We start from the raw sequence: 15,823 nt of genomic DNA on the forward strand, positions 1-15,823 counted from the left end.
CCCTCCAAGTTTGCTTGCCTATGGCACGGAGCTTGCTGATTCAACAGCAAGAAGATGTTTTGCACATGCTCAAAGAACATTCTTTCCAAAGTCACACCATCTCTCAGGGAGATGTGTCATGACACTGAAACGAGTTTGGGGGTTCAGCTGTGACCAAGGTTGCCAACTGACTGGGGGATTATCCCAGCCTGACTTGCTCTTTTGTACTTACTGCAGCTGCATGTGAGGAGATTAGGGGGTGAAGCTTTTTTACACCATAAAAATCAATATTCACATCAGACTCATATGACTGGCTCTCTGGTATGTATGACTGGCTCTCTGGTATGTTTAACTGCTAATCTCCAAGCATCAAGTGAGAGGAGCAGGGGCTGGCTGAGAAGCTGGCAACCTAAGCTCTGGCTCTGATTTTCCCATGCAACAATGGTAGTCTGGGTTGGAAAATATCTGGAGACTTTGGAGGTGGATCCAGGAGAGGGCGGGGTTTGGGAAGGGGAGGGGCCTCGGCATGGTACAAGGCCATAGAGTCCACCCTTCAAAGCAGCCATTTTCTCCACGGGAGCTGATCTCTGTCAGCTGGAGATCAGTTGTAAAAGCAGGAGATCTCCAGGCCCCACCTGGAGCCTGCAACCCTAAAAGGGACCTTTTTGTGAAGCTCCAGGAGGCTTTCAAAAGTAGTATTAAGGTTTAACGTAATATCTTATGGATGGAAATTCTAGCAACAAGCAAGTTGAGTTCAGTGCTCTATGAAACTTCTAAAGCTTTCCCACTAAAAAAACCCCAAACACACGAGACGAAACTCAAGAAAAAACATCTGTTGAGTTCTGATAGCTTCCATACTGGTGTAATCCATCCTTTATTGGTGTAATCCATGGAGTAGAGGTCCATCAGTGGCTATTAGCCACAAGGTATAGATGGAATACTATGTCTGGGGCATTGATGCTCTGTATTCTTGGTGCTTGGGGGGGGGAGCAACAGTGAGAGGGCTTCTGGAGTCTTGGCCCTACTAACGGCACCTGAGGTTTGGCCACTGTGTGACACAGGGTGTTGGACTGGACGGGCCATTGGCCTGATCCAGTGTGGCTTCTCTTATGTTTGTGTGTTCTTTTGCCCTCTGAAGGATTTCATTGGAGCAAGTCTGATTTTGGGCTAGACTTTTGAAGGCAGCACTTGTCAGGGACACATGTGAAGCTGAACCCCACTGGGTGTGCACTGTGCTGTGTTTTTCCTTGAGGCCTGGCCTTGCTCTTGTGGAGACCCCGTATTCATGAATGGGTATTTCAGTACTTCAAGATGAGCTCCCCACAAATGAACATTCCAGTTCTGAAGAGGACATCAACGACATGTTGGAATTGATAAAGGGGATATTCCAAAGAGGCTGAACACTTGTTTTGCGTGCCGAAGTTCCCAGGGTCAGTCCCTTGCATTTCCAGTTTAAAATGTTCCCAATCAGGGCTTTTTTTCCTGGGGGAACAAGCCGGAACGGAATTCCGGAACCTCTTTGACAAAATTCTTTCTAAAATGTTCAAAAGTTCATGAGTTTTCAGTATACAGATCAAAAACTTAATTCCCCTCTTGAGAGTTCCGACACCTCTTTTGGGGGGTATGAAACTTCTAAAGCTTTCCCACTAAAAAAACCCCAAACACACGAGACGAAACTCAAGAAAAAACATCTGTTGAGTTCTGATAGCTTCCATACTGGTGTAATCCATCCTTTATTGGTGTAATCCATGGAGCAGAGGTCCATCAGTGGCTATTAGCCACAAGGTATAGATGGAATACTATGTCTGGGGCAGTGATGCTCTGTATTCTTGGTGCTGGGGGGTGGTAATAGTGAGAGGGCTTCTGGAGTCTTGGCCCTCCTAACGGCACCTGAGGTTTGGCCACTGTGTGACACAGGGTGTTGGACTGGATGGGCCATTGGCCCGATCCAATGTGGCTTCTCTTATGATGTTTGTGTGTTCTTTTGCCCTCTGAAGGATTTCATTGGAGCAAGTCTGATTTTGGGCTAGACTTTTGAAGGCAGCACTTGTCAGGGACACATGTGAAGCTGAACCCCACTGGGTGTGCACTGTGCTGTGTTTTTCCTTGAGGCCTGGCCTTGCTCTTGTGGAGACCCCGTATTCATGAATGGGTATTTCAGTACTTCAAGATGAGCTCCCCACAAATGAACATTCCAGTTCTGAAGAGGACATCAACGACATGTTGGAATTGATAAAGGGGATATTCCAAAGAGGCTGAACACTTGTTTTGCGTGCCAAAGTTCCCAGGGTCAGTCCCTTGTATTTCCAGTTTAAAATGTTCCCAATCAGGGCTTTTTTTCCATTGTGCAGGGGGTTGGACTAGATGGCCCTGGAGGTCCCTTCCAACTCTAGGATTCTATGATTCTAAATGGCTTCTCTCCTGTGTTGATTCATGTCTGGAACCATCTGAACTGGAACAAAAACACTGCCCGCCGGCCCTTTGAATGAAAACACAACTCAAATTGTTAGGGACAAAATATGACCCCAATATGCGTAGATAAAGAGGCACAAACACCAAGAGAGGAGATCTGTGAAACAGCTTTACTGCAGAAAGCGGAACTTCTCTCAGAGCCATAAGTTCCCCAAACATATGGTTACACAGCATTTTAAAGCAAAAAGCATTTCCCTAGCCCGACCGCAAAAGCCCTTTTCATCTCCCATAGGCTTAGGTGAATGAAGTCACATTTTTCTGGTTACGCCTACTTCACATCTCCTTTACATGAGCTTATAATGATTTAATGAGTTCTTCACAAAATTCATTTTCCTCTAGGGTTGCCAAATCCCCAGTTTGCCAGGGGTCCCCTGTTTTTTTTTTGGGGGGGGGTTCTATCCGTCCGCTGGTCATCTGGCCGGCGGGGAAAACCCCACCCACACCCACACCCCTCTCTCCCTTTAAGTGTGTGGAACCCGTGTTTCCTCCCAAGCCTGTGTTTCCACCCAAGCCCGGAGTGCCAGCTTCGTGCTCGTAAAAGGGAAATGCGGCTGCTCTTAAAGGGGAAATGCCGGCTCCTGCATTTAAAAGGGAAACACCGGCTCCTTTAAGTGCAGAGAACTGCCGTTTCTGGAGATCCCACGCGCGGGTGGGGGGGGCGGCGGATGCCCCACCCCCTCTAGGAACGCCCCCAAATTCCCCCGCTGGGGGTGGAAGATGGACTTGGCAATCCTATTTTCCTCCCATAAAAAATTATGGGTTAAAACTGGGAACTTTATTTATAACAAGCTGATCTGCTTAACTTTGTTAACTCATTAAGCCACAGGTCACAATAACCTTCCAGAGCAAGCCTCCTAACATGTCAATACCACCCTGGCTCAGAGCCAGGCCCTTTCTCCTCATATCCCGCACATGTGTTTGTAGAGGAGATGCAGGGGCATAGTCCACGCCCGCAACGGCTAAGCTCGTGCCATGTTGAAATGAGGAGGGGAGGCAGCAGCTGCTGAAACTCAGCCAGCATGCCCACCTCTCGGTGACCAGTGCCAACATGGCGAGCCCTAATTGGCTCTCCCTCACCTCGTGTTCCATTCAATGAGGAGGGGGAGCAGACAACTGCTGGTGCCAGTCCTATCTGGCAGGAACCGGTCTTTTCCACAATCTGAGTATTTATATGGCTTCTCTCAGGGCTATTTTTGTGGCAGGAACGCACAGGAACGGAGTTCCGGCTGGCTCCCAAGTTGGCCACGCCCAGCAGGAACTTATTAGCATAATAGGCCACACCCAACAGCAGGAACTCATTAGGATTGGCTACATTAGGGGTGTGTGGCCTAACATGCAAAGGAGTTCCTGCTACAAAAAAGGCCCTGGGCTTTGACAACAAACAAGGTAAACAGAATAACAAGCAAAAGGTGGGTGTGGCTGGATAACCACACTTCTGGCAACATGGGGGTGCGGCCTAATGTGCTAATGAGCTGTGTTGTCAGGGGTGTGGCCCAATATGCTAATGAGTTCCTGTTGTTGGGCGTGGCCTATTATGCTAATGAGTTCCTGCTGGGCTTTTTCTACAAAAAGAGCCCTGGTTCTTTCCTCTTGTGTGGGATCAGTTATGCTTTAAAAGGTTGGAACTGGAACTAAAACTTTTCCTGCAATATGAGCATTTATCTACCCTCTCAATCCTGACTGGAATTTTCAGTCTCCTGAAGGGAGGAACTAAAATTTCTCCCATGGTCTGGGCATATGGAAGCTTTCTTTTTTCTCTGGATTGGCACATTCTTGAGAAAGTCAGAATTCTGCCTGGAGTTTTCACTATATTCTCTGTCCCACATTTCCTTCAAAGAGTAGGTGGTTTCACTTAAACCTTGGTCAGCGTCTCTTCTCACTTGATCAGGTTGGGCACACGTTTCTAGCCCCTACTGACTTGCTTCTTATATCTCAGCTGCCTGGCTACTCATCCATTTCCCACCACTAGATGACCCTGTGAGACCACTTGTCTCAGATTAGCCCCACTCAACCATCTTCTTCTCAACCTCACCTGCTTGTCCAAGATTTCCTTGGGGGAGAAAAGAGAAAGAATAATTATTTTAATCATCCATATTTCATATGGAGAGAACCAGACACTACCTACAGTGTGTGCAGTTACAATTGCATAGCCTTAACTGCTGCCTGGTGAGGAATTTCTACCCATATATAGCTGTATTATGGATTTATGTCAAACATATTCAAAATGTGTCCCACCACGGCTCAAGTTTTTGACATGGAGAGCTTTTGGGGCTCTTCAAAAGGGTTAACAAGTTGACAGATAAGGGTCTTCCAGTAGACTTCATAAACCTGAACGTCTAAGGAGGAGACAACTAGAGGAGACAGTTTCTTAAAAGTCTGTTCTTAGTTCCCCTGACCTGACTCTCATATCATCAGTTGTCCTTTCAGAGTCTTGACATGTAGCTGATGGTATGCGAGTCAGGTCAAGAGAACTCGGGCCTGACTCTCAAAAGTAAAATCAACTTGTCTAGTTTGACTTAAAAAAGCATTTGACAAAATCCCTCATCTGAGGCTATGGTCAGACATGCAGTTTGATACAGTGTGGCCCTGCCTCTAATTGATCCAGGGTTTTTTGTAACAGAGAATTGTGATCAGACTCACCCCCTTAGCACTCTTCGAAGCATTTTCACCCCATCCTTGAGCGATCAGATGCAGCAGCCAGGGAATGGGGCTGTCGGCCATTTTTAAAAATATGTCCTTTGTGCATGCGCACAAGCACTGATAAGCCTGCTGGGATATGTCATTCACTGCCATCCTCTCTCTCTGATCTTTTAAATTAACCCCTTCCCCAAAGCAGAGAAAAATGTTGAAATACAGAGGTCATTCTTTGAAAGATTTTTATAAAGAAAACACAGTTTTGAGAAGCCCCCATGGGAGAGGGAAGAGAGAGAGGTGCAAATATGCAGTTATTCACATATCACTAAATAGTTTAAAAAAATGGCAGCTGGAAAACAAGGGACCAGTCAGACCTACCTGACGGCTTCAGTGTGAAACAGAGCAATCAGACAACAGGAAATCTGGTTTGAAACCAGCTTAGCCCAAAAGGACCAGACTTTCACAGGTATCAAAGAAACACACAGTAATGGGGGTAGAAATGGGACACAAACAACTGGAGCACGACAGATAGATGTTGCTGTCTGGTCATGCATTTTAAATCCGGAAGGGAACAGCAAAGGCAATGGATCGAACTGCATGTCTGATTGCAGCCAAAGACTCCTGGGTAAGTCATGGGATAATAGGACAGGTCTTTCTATTGACTAAAAATGATTTATCAACAGAAGCAGAGAGCAGGAATAAATGGACAGTTCTCTGAAGGGAAGTAAGTAAGCAGTAGGGTCCCTCAAAGTTCAGTACTGGGACAAGCACTATTTAATTTGTTCATAAATTATTTTGGTTTTGGTCTGAGCATTTCAGTGGGCAGGTTTCTGGATTGCATCAACATATTCAGGATGGTGAAAACCAAGGACAGTGCCACGAGGGTCTCTCCAAACTGGGTGAACTCTTCCATTCCACAGATGAGGTGCTATGCTTTGGCTCCCTTTCTAGCCACAACAGGTAGCCAAGAAATGAAAAACAACACTCATCCTTTAGTATTTCATCGCACCATGCTCCAAAAGAAAAGAAGAAAACAGAAAAGCTCTCAGTATTTTTAAAAGTAACTTTATTTAGCATTAAAAACAATGAGTATAAGCCCATATACCCTTTCAGTCCAACCCGGAACCCATCTCTGTCATGTTCCATAGTAAAATGCATGTAATGTGACATCCCATTGCCATGACAAGACAGGATAAAGAGAACCCATCTTTCATATACCAAAGTCTTAAGATTTTTTTTTTTTAAAAAAATTCCAGATGGTTCAGGTAGCGCACTGCCATTTTTTAAAAAAGGACAGTTTAAAAACAGACTCTGCTAAAATGACAGACACCAATTCAGCAACTATATCCAGATACCTCTGTCTCAAACATTTTGAGAGGGGTACACTGGCCAAGACACCAGTGATCTTGCTTGTGTAGATTTTCCAATGAGGAGTCAGGTGCGATCCAGTATTTCGCAGCTTCCTATCACCTACTAGGGCCACTCTGTTTTCAATAGGGCAAGGTTCAAGCTTGAGTGTACAGGCAATAGATTACAAAACAAAGAAGGGACTGAGGGAGAGACACAGGGAAGACTCTTCACTTGGTTCAAAGGCATCTGCCATCAGGTAATCAAGAAGATGGGAATAGGGCCATCTAATCAAATAGTATACATATGGCAAACTCCCATACACAAGTTCACTCATAGTTTCTGTTTGGTATGGATTTCCACATGATATTTAAGGTGTGAACTCTGTCTGAAGCTTCTCCCACACTCTGAACATTTATGTGGCTTCTCTCCCTTGTGGTTTTGTTCATGTCTTAAAAGGTCGGAACTGGTACGAAAACATTTCCCACAATGTGAGCATTTGTGTGGCTTCTCTCCTGTGTGGATTTGTCCATGTCTTAAAAGGTCTGAACCGGTACTAAAACATTTCCCACAATGTGAGCATTTGTATGGCTTCTCTCCAGTGTGAATTTGTTTATGTACTGAAAGGCCTGAGCTGGTGCTAAAACATTTACCACAATGTGAGCATTTGTATGGCTTCTCTCCAGTGTGAATTTGTTTATGTACTGAAAGGCCTGAGCTGGTGCTAAAACATTTACCACAATGTGAGCATTTGTATGGCTTCTCTCCAGTGTGAATTTGTTTATGTACTGAAAGGCCTGAGCTGGTGCTAAAACATTTACCACAATGTGAGCATTTGTATGGCTTCTCTCCAGTGTGAATTTGTTTATGTACTGAAAGGCCTGAGCTGGTGCTAAAACATTTACCACAATGTGAGCATTTGTATGGCTTCTCTCCAGTGTGGGTTCGTACATGTGTTGAGAGGCTTGAACTGGTACTAAAACATTTCTCACAATGTGGGCATTTGTGTGGCTTCACTCCAGTGTGGATTCGTTCATGTGCTGAGAGGTTTGAATGGGTACTAAAACATTTCCCACAATGTGAGCATTTGTATGGCTTCTCTCCAGTGTGGGTTCGTTCATGTTTGGAGAGGTCTGCACGAGTTATAAAACATTTCTCACAATGTGAACATTCGTATGGCTTCTCTCCAGTGTGAATTCGTTTATGTACTGAAAGGCCTGAGCTGGTACTAAAACATTTCTCACAATGTGAGCATTTATGTGACTTTTCTCGTTTGTGGGTTTCTTCATGCTTTGAAAGGCTGGAACAGCAACTAAACAAATTCCCACAATGTGAGCATTTATCTGTCATTTCGCCTTTGGGGAATTGTTTGTGTCTTGAAAGGATGGAAGTAAAATTTCTCCCACAGTTTGGGCATATGGAAGTTTTCTTCTCTCTCGGGATTGGCACACTCTTGAAAAAGTTGGAATTCTGCCCAAGATTTTCACCATTTTCTCTGTCCCAGATTTCTCTCAAACAAGAAGTTGTTTCCCCTAAACTTTGGTCAGCTTCTCTTTTCATTGGACTGAGTTCGGCACAGCTTTCCAATCCCTGCTGACTTGCTTCTTGTATCTCAGCTGCCTGGGAAGTCATCCGTTTTCTACCTATACTTGACCCAGTGAGATCACTTTGCTCAGGTTCACCCCATTGAACTGTCTCCATCTCATTCTTTCTCCCTTGTCCAATATCCCCTTGGGAGGAAAAAGAGAAAAAGAAAATCAGTTAGAATATCTGTGTTTCACATGGAGTGGACAAAGCACCACCTACATTTTAATTATGTATAATTACGCTTGCATAGCTTTAACTGCTGCCTTGTGAGGAATTTCACCCCCCAAATTGCTATACCATGGGATGATGGCAGACACGTACAAAGTGTATCTCAACAGAGGCTCAATATATCTCCAGTTTCTGCCATCAGGTGTGGTGCTGCTCGTTAGGGTGTGGGGTGCAGGGGTGCAGGCAATTCAAAGACGACAGGATACAAGCTTGCAGGAACTGTCTGAATGAATGAATGAAGGAAGGAACCTCCTCCTCTCACGCAGCAGGTTTATTTATACACCTTTCTTCCCCCTTCTCCCCCCCTCTCCCTCCATAAGGGAGTTACAAGCATTAGAGCATCCTTTTGGAATGTGTGTGTGTGTGTATGTGTGTTCAAGTTATCTCAGGCAAGTTCTTATCAGTTGCTCCCTCTTCAAGGTTAAACCATCTTCGTAGTGAGCAGTAAACAGATTCCATCTCGGCCTCTCATGACGTACAAGCATTTCAGCTCCCAACCTCCAGCCAGGAGATTCCTGGACTGCCCTACAATCAGGCCTCCCCAGTCATTTCACAATTTGCGATCTGCATTCCTCATGGGTGGCCAGGAGGCCACCAAGAAAACCTTGGTTAAGAGATGGACTTCTGTTGTTGTTGTTTTTGTTCCCAGTTCAAATGCCCCTCTCCATGACTAAAACATTCATCTCAACTCTGTCCATAGCAAAAAAGAAAAAGAAAAAACCCACAAAAAAACCCACAACCTTGTAAATCTTATATTTATTTCACATTTTTAAAAAACCTAGGATCTCCCCTCCGTCTACCACCTTGACACAACACACTATTTCCCATTATGTTTCATACAAACATCATACAGTGTGACAACCCGGAACCAGAAAACGTAATGAAGACTCATGATCCATACAGCAAATACATTAATAAGATAACAGTTCTCTTAAAGGGATCTTCTCTCAAGAGAAGACTCTTGAGAGTCCCTTGGACTGCAAGGAGATCAAGTCAGTCAATCCTAAAAGAAATCAACCCTGACTGCTCCCTGGAAGGCCAGATAATGAAACTGAAGCTCAAACACTTTGGCCACCAAATGAGAAGGGAGCACTCACTGGAGAAGACCCCAATGCAGGGAAAGATTGAAGGTAAAAGAAGAAGGGGCTGGTAAGGATGAGATGGTTAGACAGTGTTATCGATGCAACGAACATGAAGTTGAGCAAACTCCGGAGGATGACAGAGGACAGAAGGGCCTTGTGTGATGTGGTTCATGGGGTTGCGAAGAGTCGGACTCGACTGTGCGACTGAACAACAACAACAAAAGGGATCTCAAAGTACATGATCGTGTATGGGGGGAAAAACTTAGTTTAAAAGACTAGTGAAAAGACTGAACTTAATTCAGTAAGGAAATCAAGATTCACTAAACAATATTCTAAGAGCTCCACCTAAGGGCAGAACCACCAGTGTGGCCTACAGAGAGGTCCTTCAGTAGAGGGGAGGGGGAAATACGTATATCTCACTTCATTTTTAACACTACAATCTTCTCCATTAGAATTCCTACAACAAACATTACATTTCAAACGTCACATCAGTATTATAACTGGATTTACGGAATTTAAATACTGTAGCGAAGCACAAGTAGCAGGCTAGTAAATAGATAAGAACAGCCCTGCTGGATCAGGCCAGTGGTCCATCCAGTCCAGCAACCTGTCTCCCACAGTAGCCAGCTAGTTGCCCTGGAGGAACAACAAACGGAGCATTGAGGTCCAGGTCTTCCCCTCCTGCTGCTTCCTAGTACTGGCAGTCAGAAGTTTGCTGCTTCTGTATAAGGAGGTTCCCTTTAATCACCATGGATAGTAGCTGTTTGGGGAGCTCTCTTCCATGAATCTATCTGACCCCCTTTTAAAGCCATGATTCCTTGTGCTCATCATTTGGTCTGCTGACAGTGAATTTCACAATTTAACTGCTCATTGACCTCAGAAGTATGTCCTTTCCCCAGTTTTGAACCTATTGCCCATCAAGTTAATCTCGTGCCTTCAACTTCTAGTATTATGCAAGAGTGAAATATAATTCTCTCTGTCCACAAGGAAATGGAGACTGTCCTGTGTTGTTCTTTTTTAAAAAAAGTTTTATTTATCAGTTTTCACAGTATATACTGATTACATATAATTAACCTTATATACATTTGAGTCTATATCTTTCATACGTTATTTATCCATTTGTACAGACGTGACCATCTTTTAGCGTATACATTATCATCTTTTCCTTGAAGTGTTAAACTTAATTTATCCATTTCTGCTATTTCTAACAGTTTAAATACTATCTCCTCTCTTGTGGGAGTCTTTTCTTGTTTCCAGTACTTGGCTAACAAGATTCTAGCAGTTGTTAAAATATATATCAACATATACATATAATTTCGTTTATAGAACTCCGGAATTATATTTAACAAAGCCATTTCTGGAGTCAATACCAACTTAAAATTCATTATTTCTAATATTATCTTTTGAATTTTTCCACATCACCACCACATATGGAAAAAAGTTCCCACATTCGCTTTATACATCCAACAGATTTTAGAGGCCATTAGGTGACACTTAGCTATTCTGTCCGGGGATCAATACCATCGATGGAATACTTTATAGATATTTTCTTTATAGTTAGTAGCCCTCATATATTTAGCAGATTTCCATATTTTTGCCTACTCATCTATATCAGTACTATGCCCTATATCCTTCATCCATGTTATCATCTTTGTATTAACTGTTTCATCTTGCAAGTATTCTTCTAACAAACATTTGTAAAGTTTCTGTACCATTTTATCACTTGTTGATAGCCAAATTTTGTACAATTGGGTTTTGGTCTCTTGAATTCCTATTATCACATCTTTGGAAAATCTAGATTGGAGTTCCACGTTTTCCCACCATGACAGTTTTATATTATAGACGTCACTGTTCCCTCTAAGATGAGTTAGTGTGAGCTAGCTCACAGTTTTTTAGCCTCCGGCTCACACATTTTTGTCTTAGCTCAGGAAGGATGGCTCCAGAGCAAGCTAATTTATGCAGCAGGCAAATCGCTCGCTCACAACTGTAATGCCAGTAGGTCACAAAGCAGACTTTGCTCACAAGACTTCGCAGCTTAGAGGGAACATTGATAGACGTAGCAAAGTTTCCTCCGATTTTAACTTATTGTTCTTTTCTAACAATACTTCATAGCTTTCTATACCACATTTGTTGATAAGGGAGGGTTTTATAAATGCTTCTAATGGAGATACCCATTTTGGTGTTTTTCTATAATATCTTTCTTTTATTTCATTCCAAATTCTTATTAGGGCACCTCTTATCATATGTTGAACAAAATTGGAATGTATTTTATCCTTCCCATACTACACATATGCATGCCATCCCATGCTGAGGTCATGCCCTTCTAAGTTTAAACTTCTTATATTTTCAAGAGTTAGCCATTCCTTTATCCAACTTAAAGCTGCCACCTGATAATATAACTTCCAATTGGGTAAACCGAAACCCCCTCTTTCCTTTCTATCTTGAAGTATTTTCCATTTAATTCTTGCTCTTTTGGGTTGCCAAATAAATTGTCTGGTGATTTTATCAAGATCTAGAAAAAATGAGATCTTTTCAATATAGGTATATTTTGGGCTAAAAATAAAAATCTTGATAATACATTCATTTTTATGGCAGCTATTCTACCCATTAGTGATAGCTGTAGGTCTTTCCAGTTTGGTGTAGTGCTTAAGTGTGCGGACTCTAATCTGGGAGAACCAGTTTTGATTCTCCACTCCTCCGCTTGCACCTGCTGATGTGACCTTGGGTCAGTCACAAGCTCTGGCACAGCTGTTCCTGAAAGAGCAGTTTGTGTCACTCAGCCCCACCCACCTCACAGGGTGTCTGTTGTGGGGAGAGGAAGGGAAAGGAGTTTGTAAGCTGTTCTGAGACTCCAAGTGAAGGGCGGGGTATAAATCCAATCTCCTCTTCCTCTTCTTCTTCTTCTTCTTCTTCTTTTCTTCTTCTTCTTCTTCTTCAATAGATCTTTCCTAATTCCTTCAAGTAGCTTATGGTAATTATCTTCTATAAGAGTACTGTTTCTGTTAGATAATATTATCCCTAGGTATTTGACTTTTTTCACAATCTCCACTTTTGTTAATATATGTAACTCTTGTATCATGTTAGGTGGACAATTCTTGGTTATTATTTTTGTCTTCCTCAAATTAATTTTTAATCCTGCAACATTTCTATACTCCTGAATTGTTTTTGACAATTGAGTAATAGATAATGTCGAGTGTTGTACAATATACACAGGATCCTCTGCATAGGCTAATAATTTGAATTCTTCTCCTCTTACTTTGAGACCTTGTATTTGGTCATTTTCTCTTACAATGTCGTTCAATGTTTCCAGTGCAAATATAAATAATAATGGTGATAAAGGACAACCCTGTCTTGTTCCTTTTTGAATCTCAATGTTTTGCGTCATATCCCCATTTACAATAATATTGGCATATTGTATCTTATATATTGCACTAATCATTGTTAAGAATCGAGTTCCACAGCCCCAAATATCCAATTTTTGAAGTAAGAACTCCCAGGATAGATTATCAAAAGCCTTTTCAACATCCAGAAACATTAACGCCATTTGCTTCTCCAAATGGTGTTCATAGTATTCAATAATATTTAGAATTGTCCGTGTATTACTTTTTATTTGCCTTCTCGGTAGAAATCCCACTTGATCTTGATGTATTACTTGTGATAAAACCTTCTTGTCACTAGGATGTTCGCAAATATTTTGCAATCTACATTTAAAAGAGAGATGGGTATACAATTTCAATTTATTATGGGTCTATATGACCGAAGTCTTGACCAACAGAGAAGGTATACAATTTTTAATTTCGTTATCCTCTGTATCTGGTTTATGTATTAGAGTAATTGCCACTTGATACCAAGAATTTGGTAATTTTCCTGTTTTTCCTATATTTTGGAGTAATTCTTTGAAGGGTAAACTAATCTGGTCTTCAAATACTACAGGAAGACCCATCTAGTCCGGGCGCTTTTTTCTTCTGCTTTTTTATTGCATCCACTATTTCACACATTGTAATTTTTTCATTCAGAATGCTCTTACGGTTTTCCTCAAATTTCTTGTCATTTCTTTCTTGAAGATATTTAGATATTTGAGCTCTGTTTTGTGATTCTTGCTTATATAGATTTTTATAGAATTGCTTATATAGATTTTTATAGAATTTTCCCACGATTTCCTTTAGTTCTTGTAAACCACATTTTACTTCTCCTGTATAATTTTCTATTTCTATTTTAGTTTTCTTTATAAAATCTCGGTCCCTTAGCAATCCTATATTCATTCTCCACCTGGGTTTTCTTTGTATCTCTTTAAATGTTAACAACAAGGGGTTATGGTCAGCAAATGATTTTGGTAATATTTCAGCTTCTATTAATTCATGTATCAATATAATTGTTATCCACGTCATATCTATTCTGGACCAAGAGTTATGTCTAGCTGAATAGTATGTATAATCTTTCTTCTCTATATTTCTGGTCCTCCATGTATCTATTAAATTATATTCTTCTGCCATATGTATGAAACTTCTTGGAAGCACCTGTCCTAATTTCCTTTTTCTTTTCTATGTTTTCCTATCTATTTCTGGGTCAATAAGAAGCAGATACTCCATTGATTAGGAGTCTTGTCTAGCCATGCTTTCTTAGAAGTAAGATGTTAGAAATGTAGCTCTTCGATCTTTGCTTCTTTGTAGGTCTCCTCTATACCCTTTACCCTTAGAAATAAAGGTTTTTTTAACACAATAAAATGTCTCCTCTCCAGTGAAGCAAGATCCATTGAAACTCTGAGTAATTTAAGTATTTTTTACTATTTTTCCAACATACTTGATGTACTCCCATCCAATAACTGCAAAACACAAATCTTACCTTTCAAGCCAGCCTTTCCACCCCCCTTTGCCTTGACCTTCCTTTTCAGCGATCTCTCTTTCAACACCTCTGGCACCTATAAGAGACATGTCTTCTCAGAATATTTTGCAGGGCTGCAGAAAGCAACAGATTCTGTTTCCCCAGTCATGAAGATGGCTGCTTTATATCTATCGATCATTACACCACCTTCCACAGCCTGATGTGGTAAGAATATTTAGAAATATGGGTTTGGGTTTAAAATGAACCAAAATAATCCATAAAATCCATGTACCTGTTCCTGTCATTGCTAGAAATTGATCCAGACAGCCTTGGCCTGTTTGAATAAAACCCCACAATTCTTTGCAAGCCCTTTGCTCTAAGCGGAGCATTCCTCTCAGGGTACTTCAATAGCTCACAACATTCCATTTCCCAGGAAAATCACTGATGTGGGACTTGCCAATATCCTTAATTTCCCAGGCAAATAAGGATTGCCTTGACCATTTGGGGAGTGACAGACTTAAATTTCAAGGCAAAATGGCAATCCATCAGACTAGCTTCTTGAGATACAGAAAGTTCACATGCACCCCTACTCTCACCTTTCTGATAACATCAATGCACAGTGTATTTCCCATGATTGGGGAACACCTAAAGATAAAACCATGGCACTGTATTTGACCTTATGGAATGTGAACTCTTGTTACATGAGACCAAGGGAGGGAAACCAATTTCCTCAAAAGACAAATACAATTTCTAAGTGTTAAATTTTAACTGCTATACAATTACTAAGGGATCCCTTTGATCTCTGGTATAAATATGGGTGGTTCACAACAGACTTCAGCTGAATCCGAAAGGATTCAGTTAGAGAGGGCCTCTCGAGCGCATGCATGGGGTGGGGAGAGAAAAAAACTCTGCTGAATGTTTATTTCTGTGTGTATTCATATCAAATGTTTAGGAAACTAGGGACTCTGAATGTTTTTCTATAATAAAGATAAGTTTTATTCCAAGCTTGCACTTATGCCTTTGGTAAGGGGCGACACACAGGAGAAACACACGAACTGAGGAGAGGGAAAGTGTGGGTGACAGGGTTAAACACACACCCACACATCCAAAAATCTCACAACAAATGGTGCCGTGACTAACGGAGCTCTTCCGCCCCCAAGAAGCTTGGACTGGTGAGTATGATTTGCTTTTATCTATTCTTTATTCATGGAATTCCCAGGGGTGCCAGGTGTGAGGCCCTGGAAGAGCTAGAGAGAGCTGGTGGAAACACTCTTTCACAGACATGTGCAGACACACACCCACACATCCAAATATCTCACAACACCTGATCCTAATGAACAGCCCCACAGGAGTCACAAATATAAGGCAAAAGACAAATTCCAAAGTGCGCAAAGTATAGCCCAGCACCACAGGCCAGCACGGTACAGTGGTTAGACCGTTGGAACAGTTTCTTGGAGATCCAGAATCCAATCCAAGCTCTGCCACAAGAAAATCTTCAAATAAACAGGATGCCCAGTTTTATTCAAATAAAAAAATCCTTACCTTTGGCTCAGACGGCTCAACCACAATGGGGAAATGCTCTTCTGTCCCAGATGAAGCACAATTTCTTTGCGGTCCAGGAGCTTCTCCACTGACACCTGGCATGCTTTTGGCTGCTGATTGTCCTGCAGACT

The 15,823-nt window shown here is 42.0% G+C and overlaps 1 protein-coding gene across 1 annotated transcript; it reads right to left on the minus strand.

Annotated features, from left to right (window-relative positions):
• Window positions 1-6,765: 6,765 nt before the first annotated feature.
• On the minus strand, window positions 6,766-7,782 carry LOC107113568 (zinc finger protein 239-like). The gene has a single exon (XM_015414915.1). The coding sequence runs from the start codon at window positions 7,780-7,782 to the stop codon at window positions 6,766-6,768; it is 1,017 nt and encodes a 338-aa protein (XP_015270401.1).
• Between the last annotated feature and the right edge of the window lie 8,041 nt (window positions 7,783-15,823).

The sequence above is a fragment of the Gekko japonicus genome, unplaced genomic scaffold, assembly GCF_001447785.1.
Source record: "Gekko japonicus isolate JY-2015 unplaced genomic scaffold, Gekko_japonicus_V1.1 scaffold2934, whole genome shotgun sequence".
In the NCBI taxonomy this organism is placed as follows: domain Eukaryota; kingdom Metazoa; phylum Chordata; class Lepidosauria; order Squamata; family Gekkonidae; genus Gekko; species Gekko japonicus.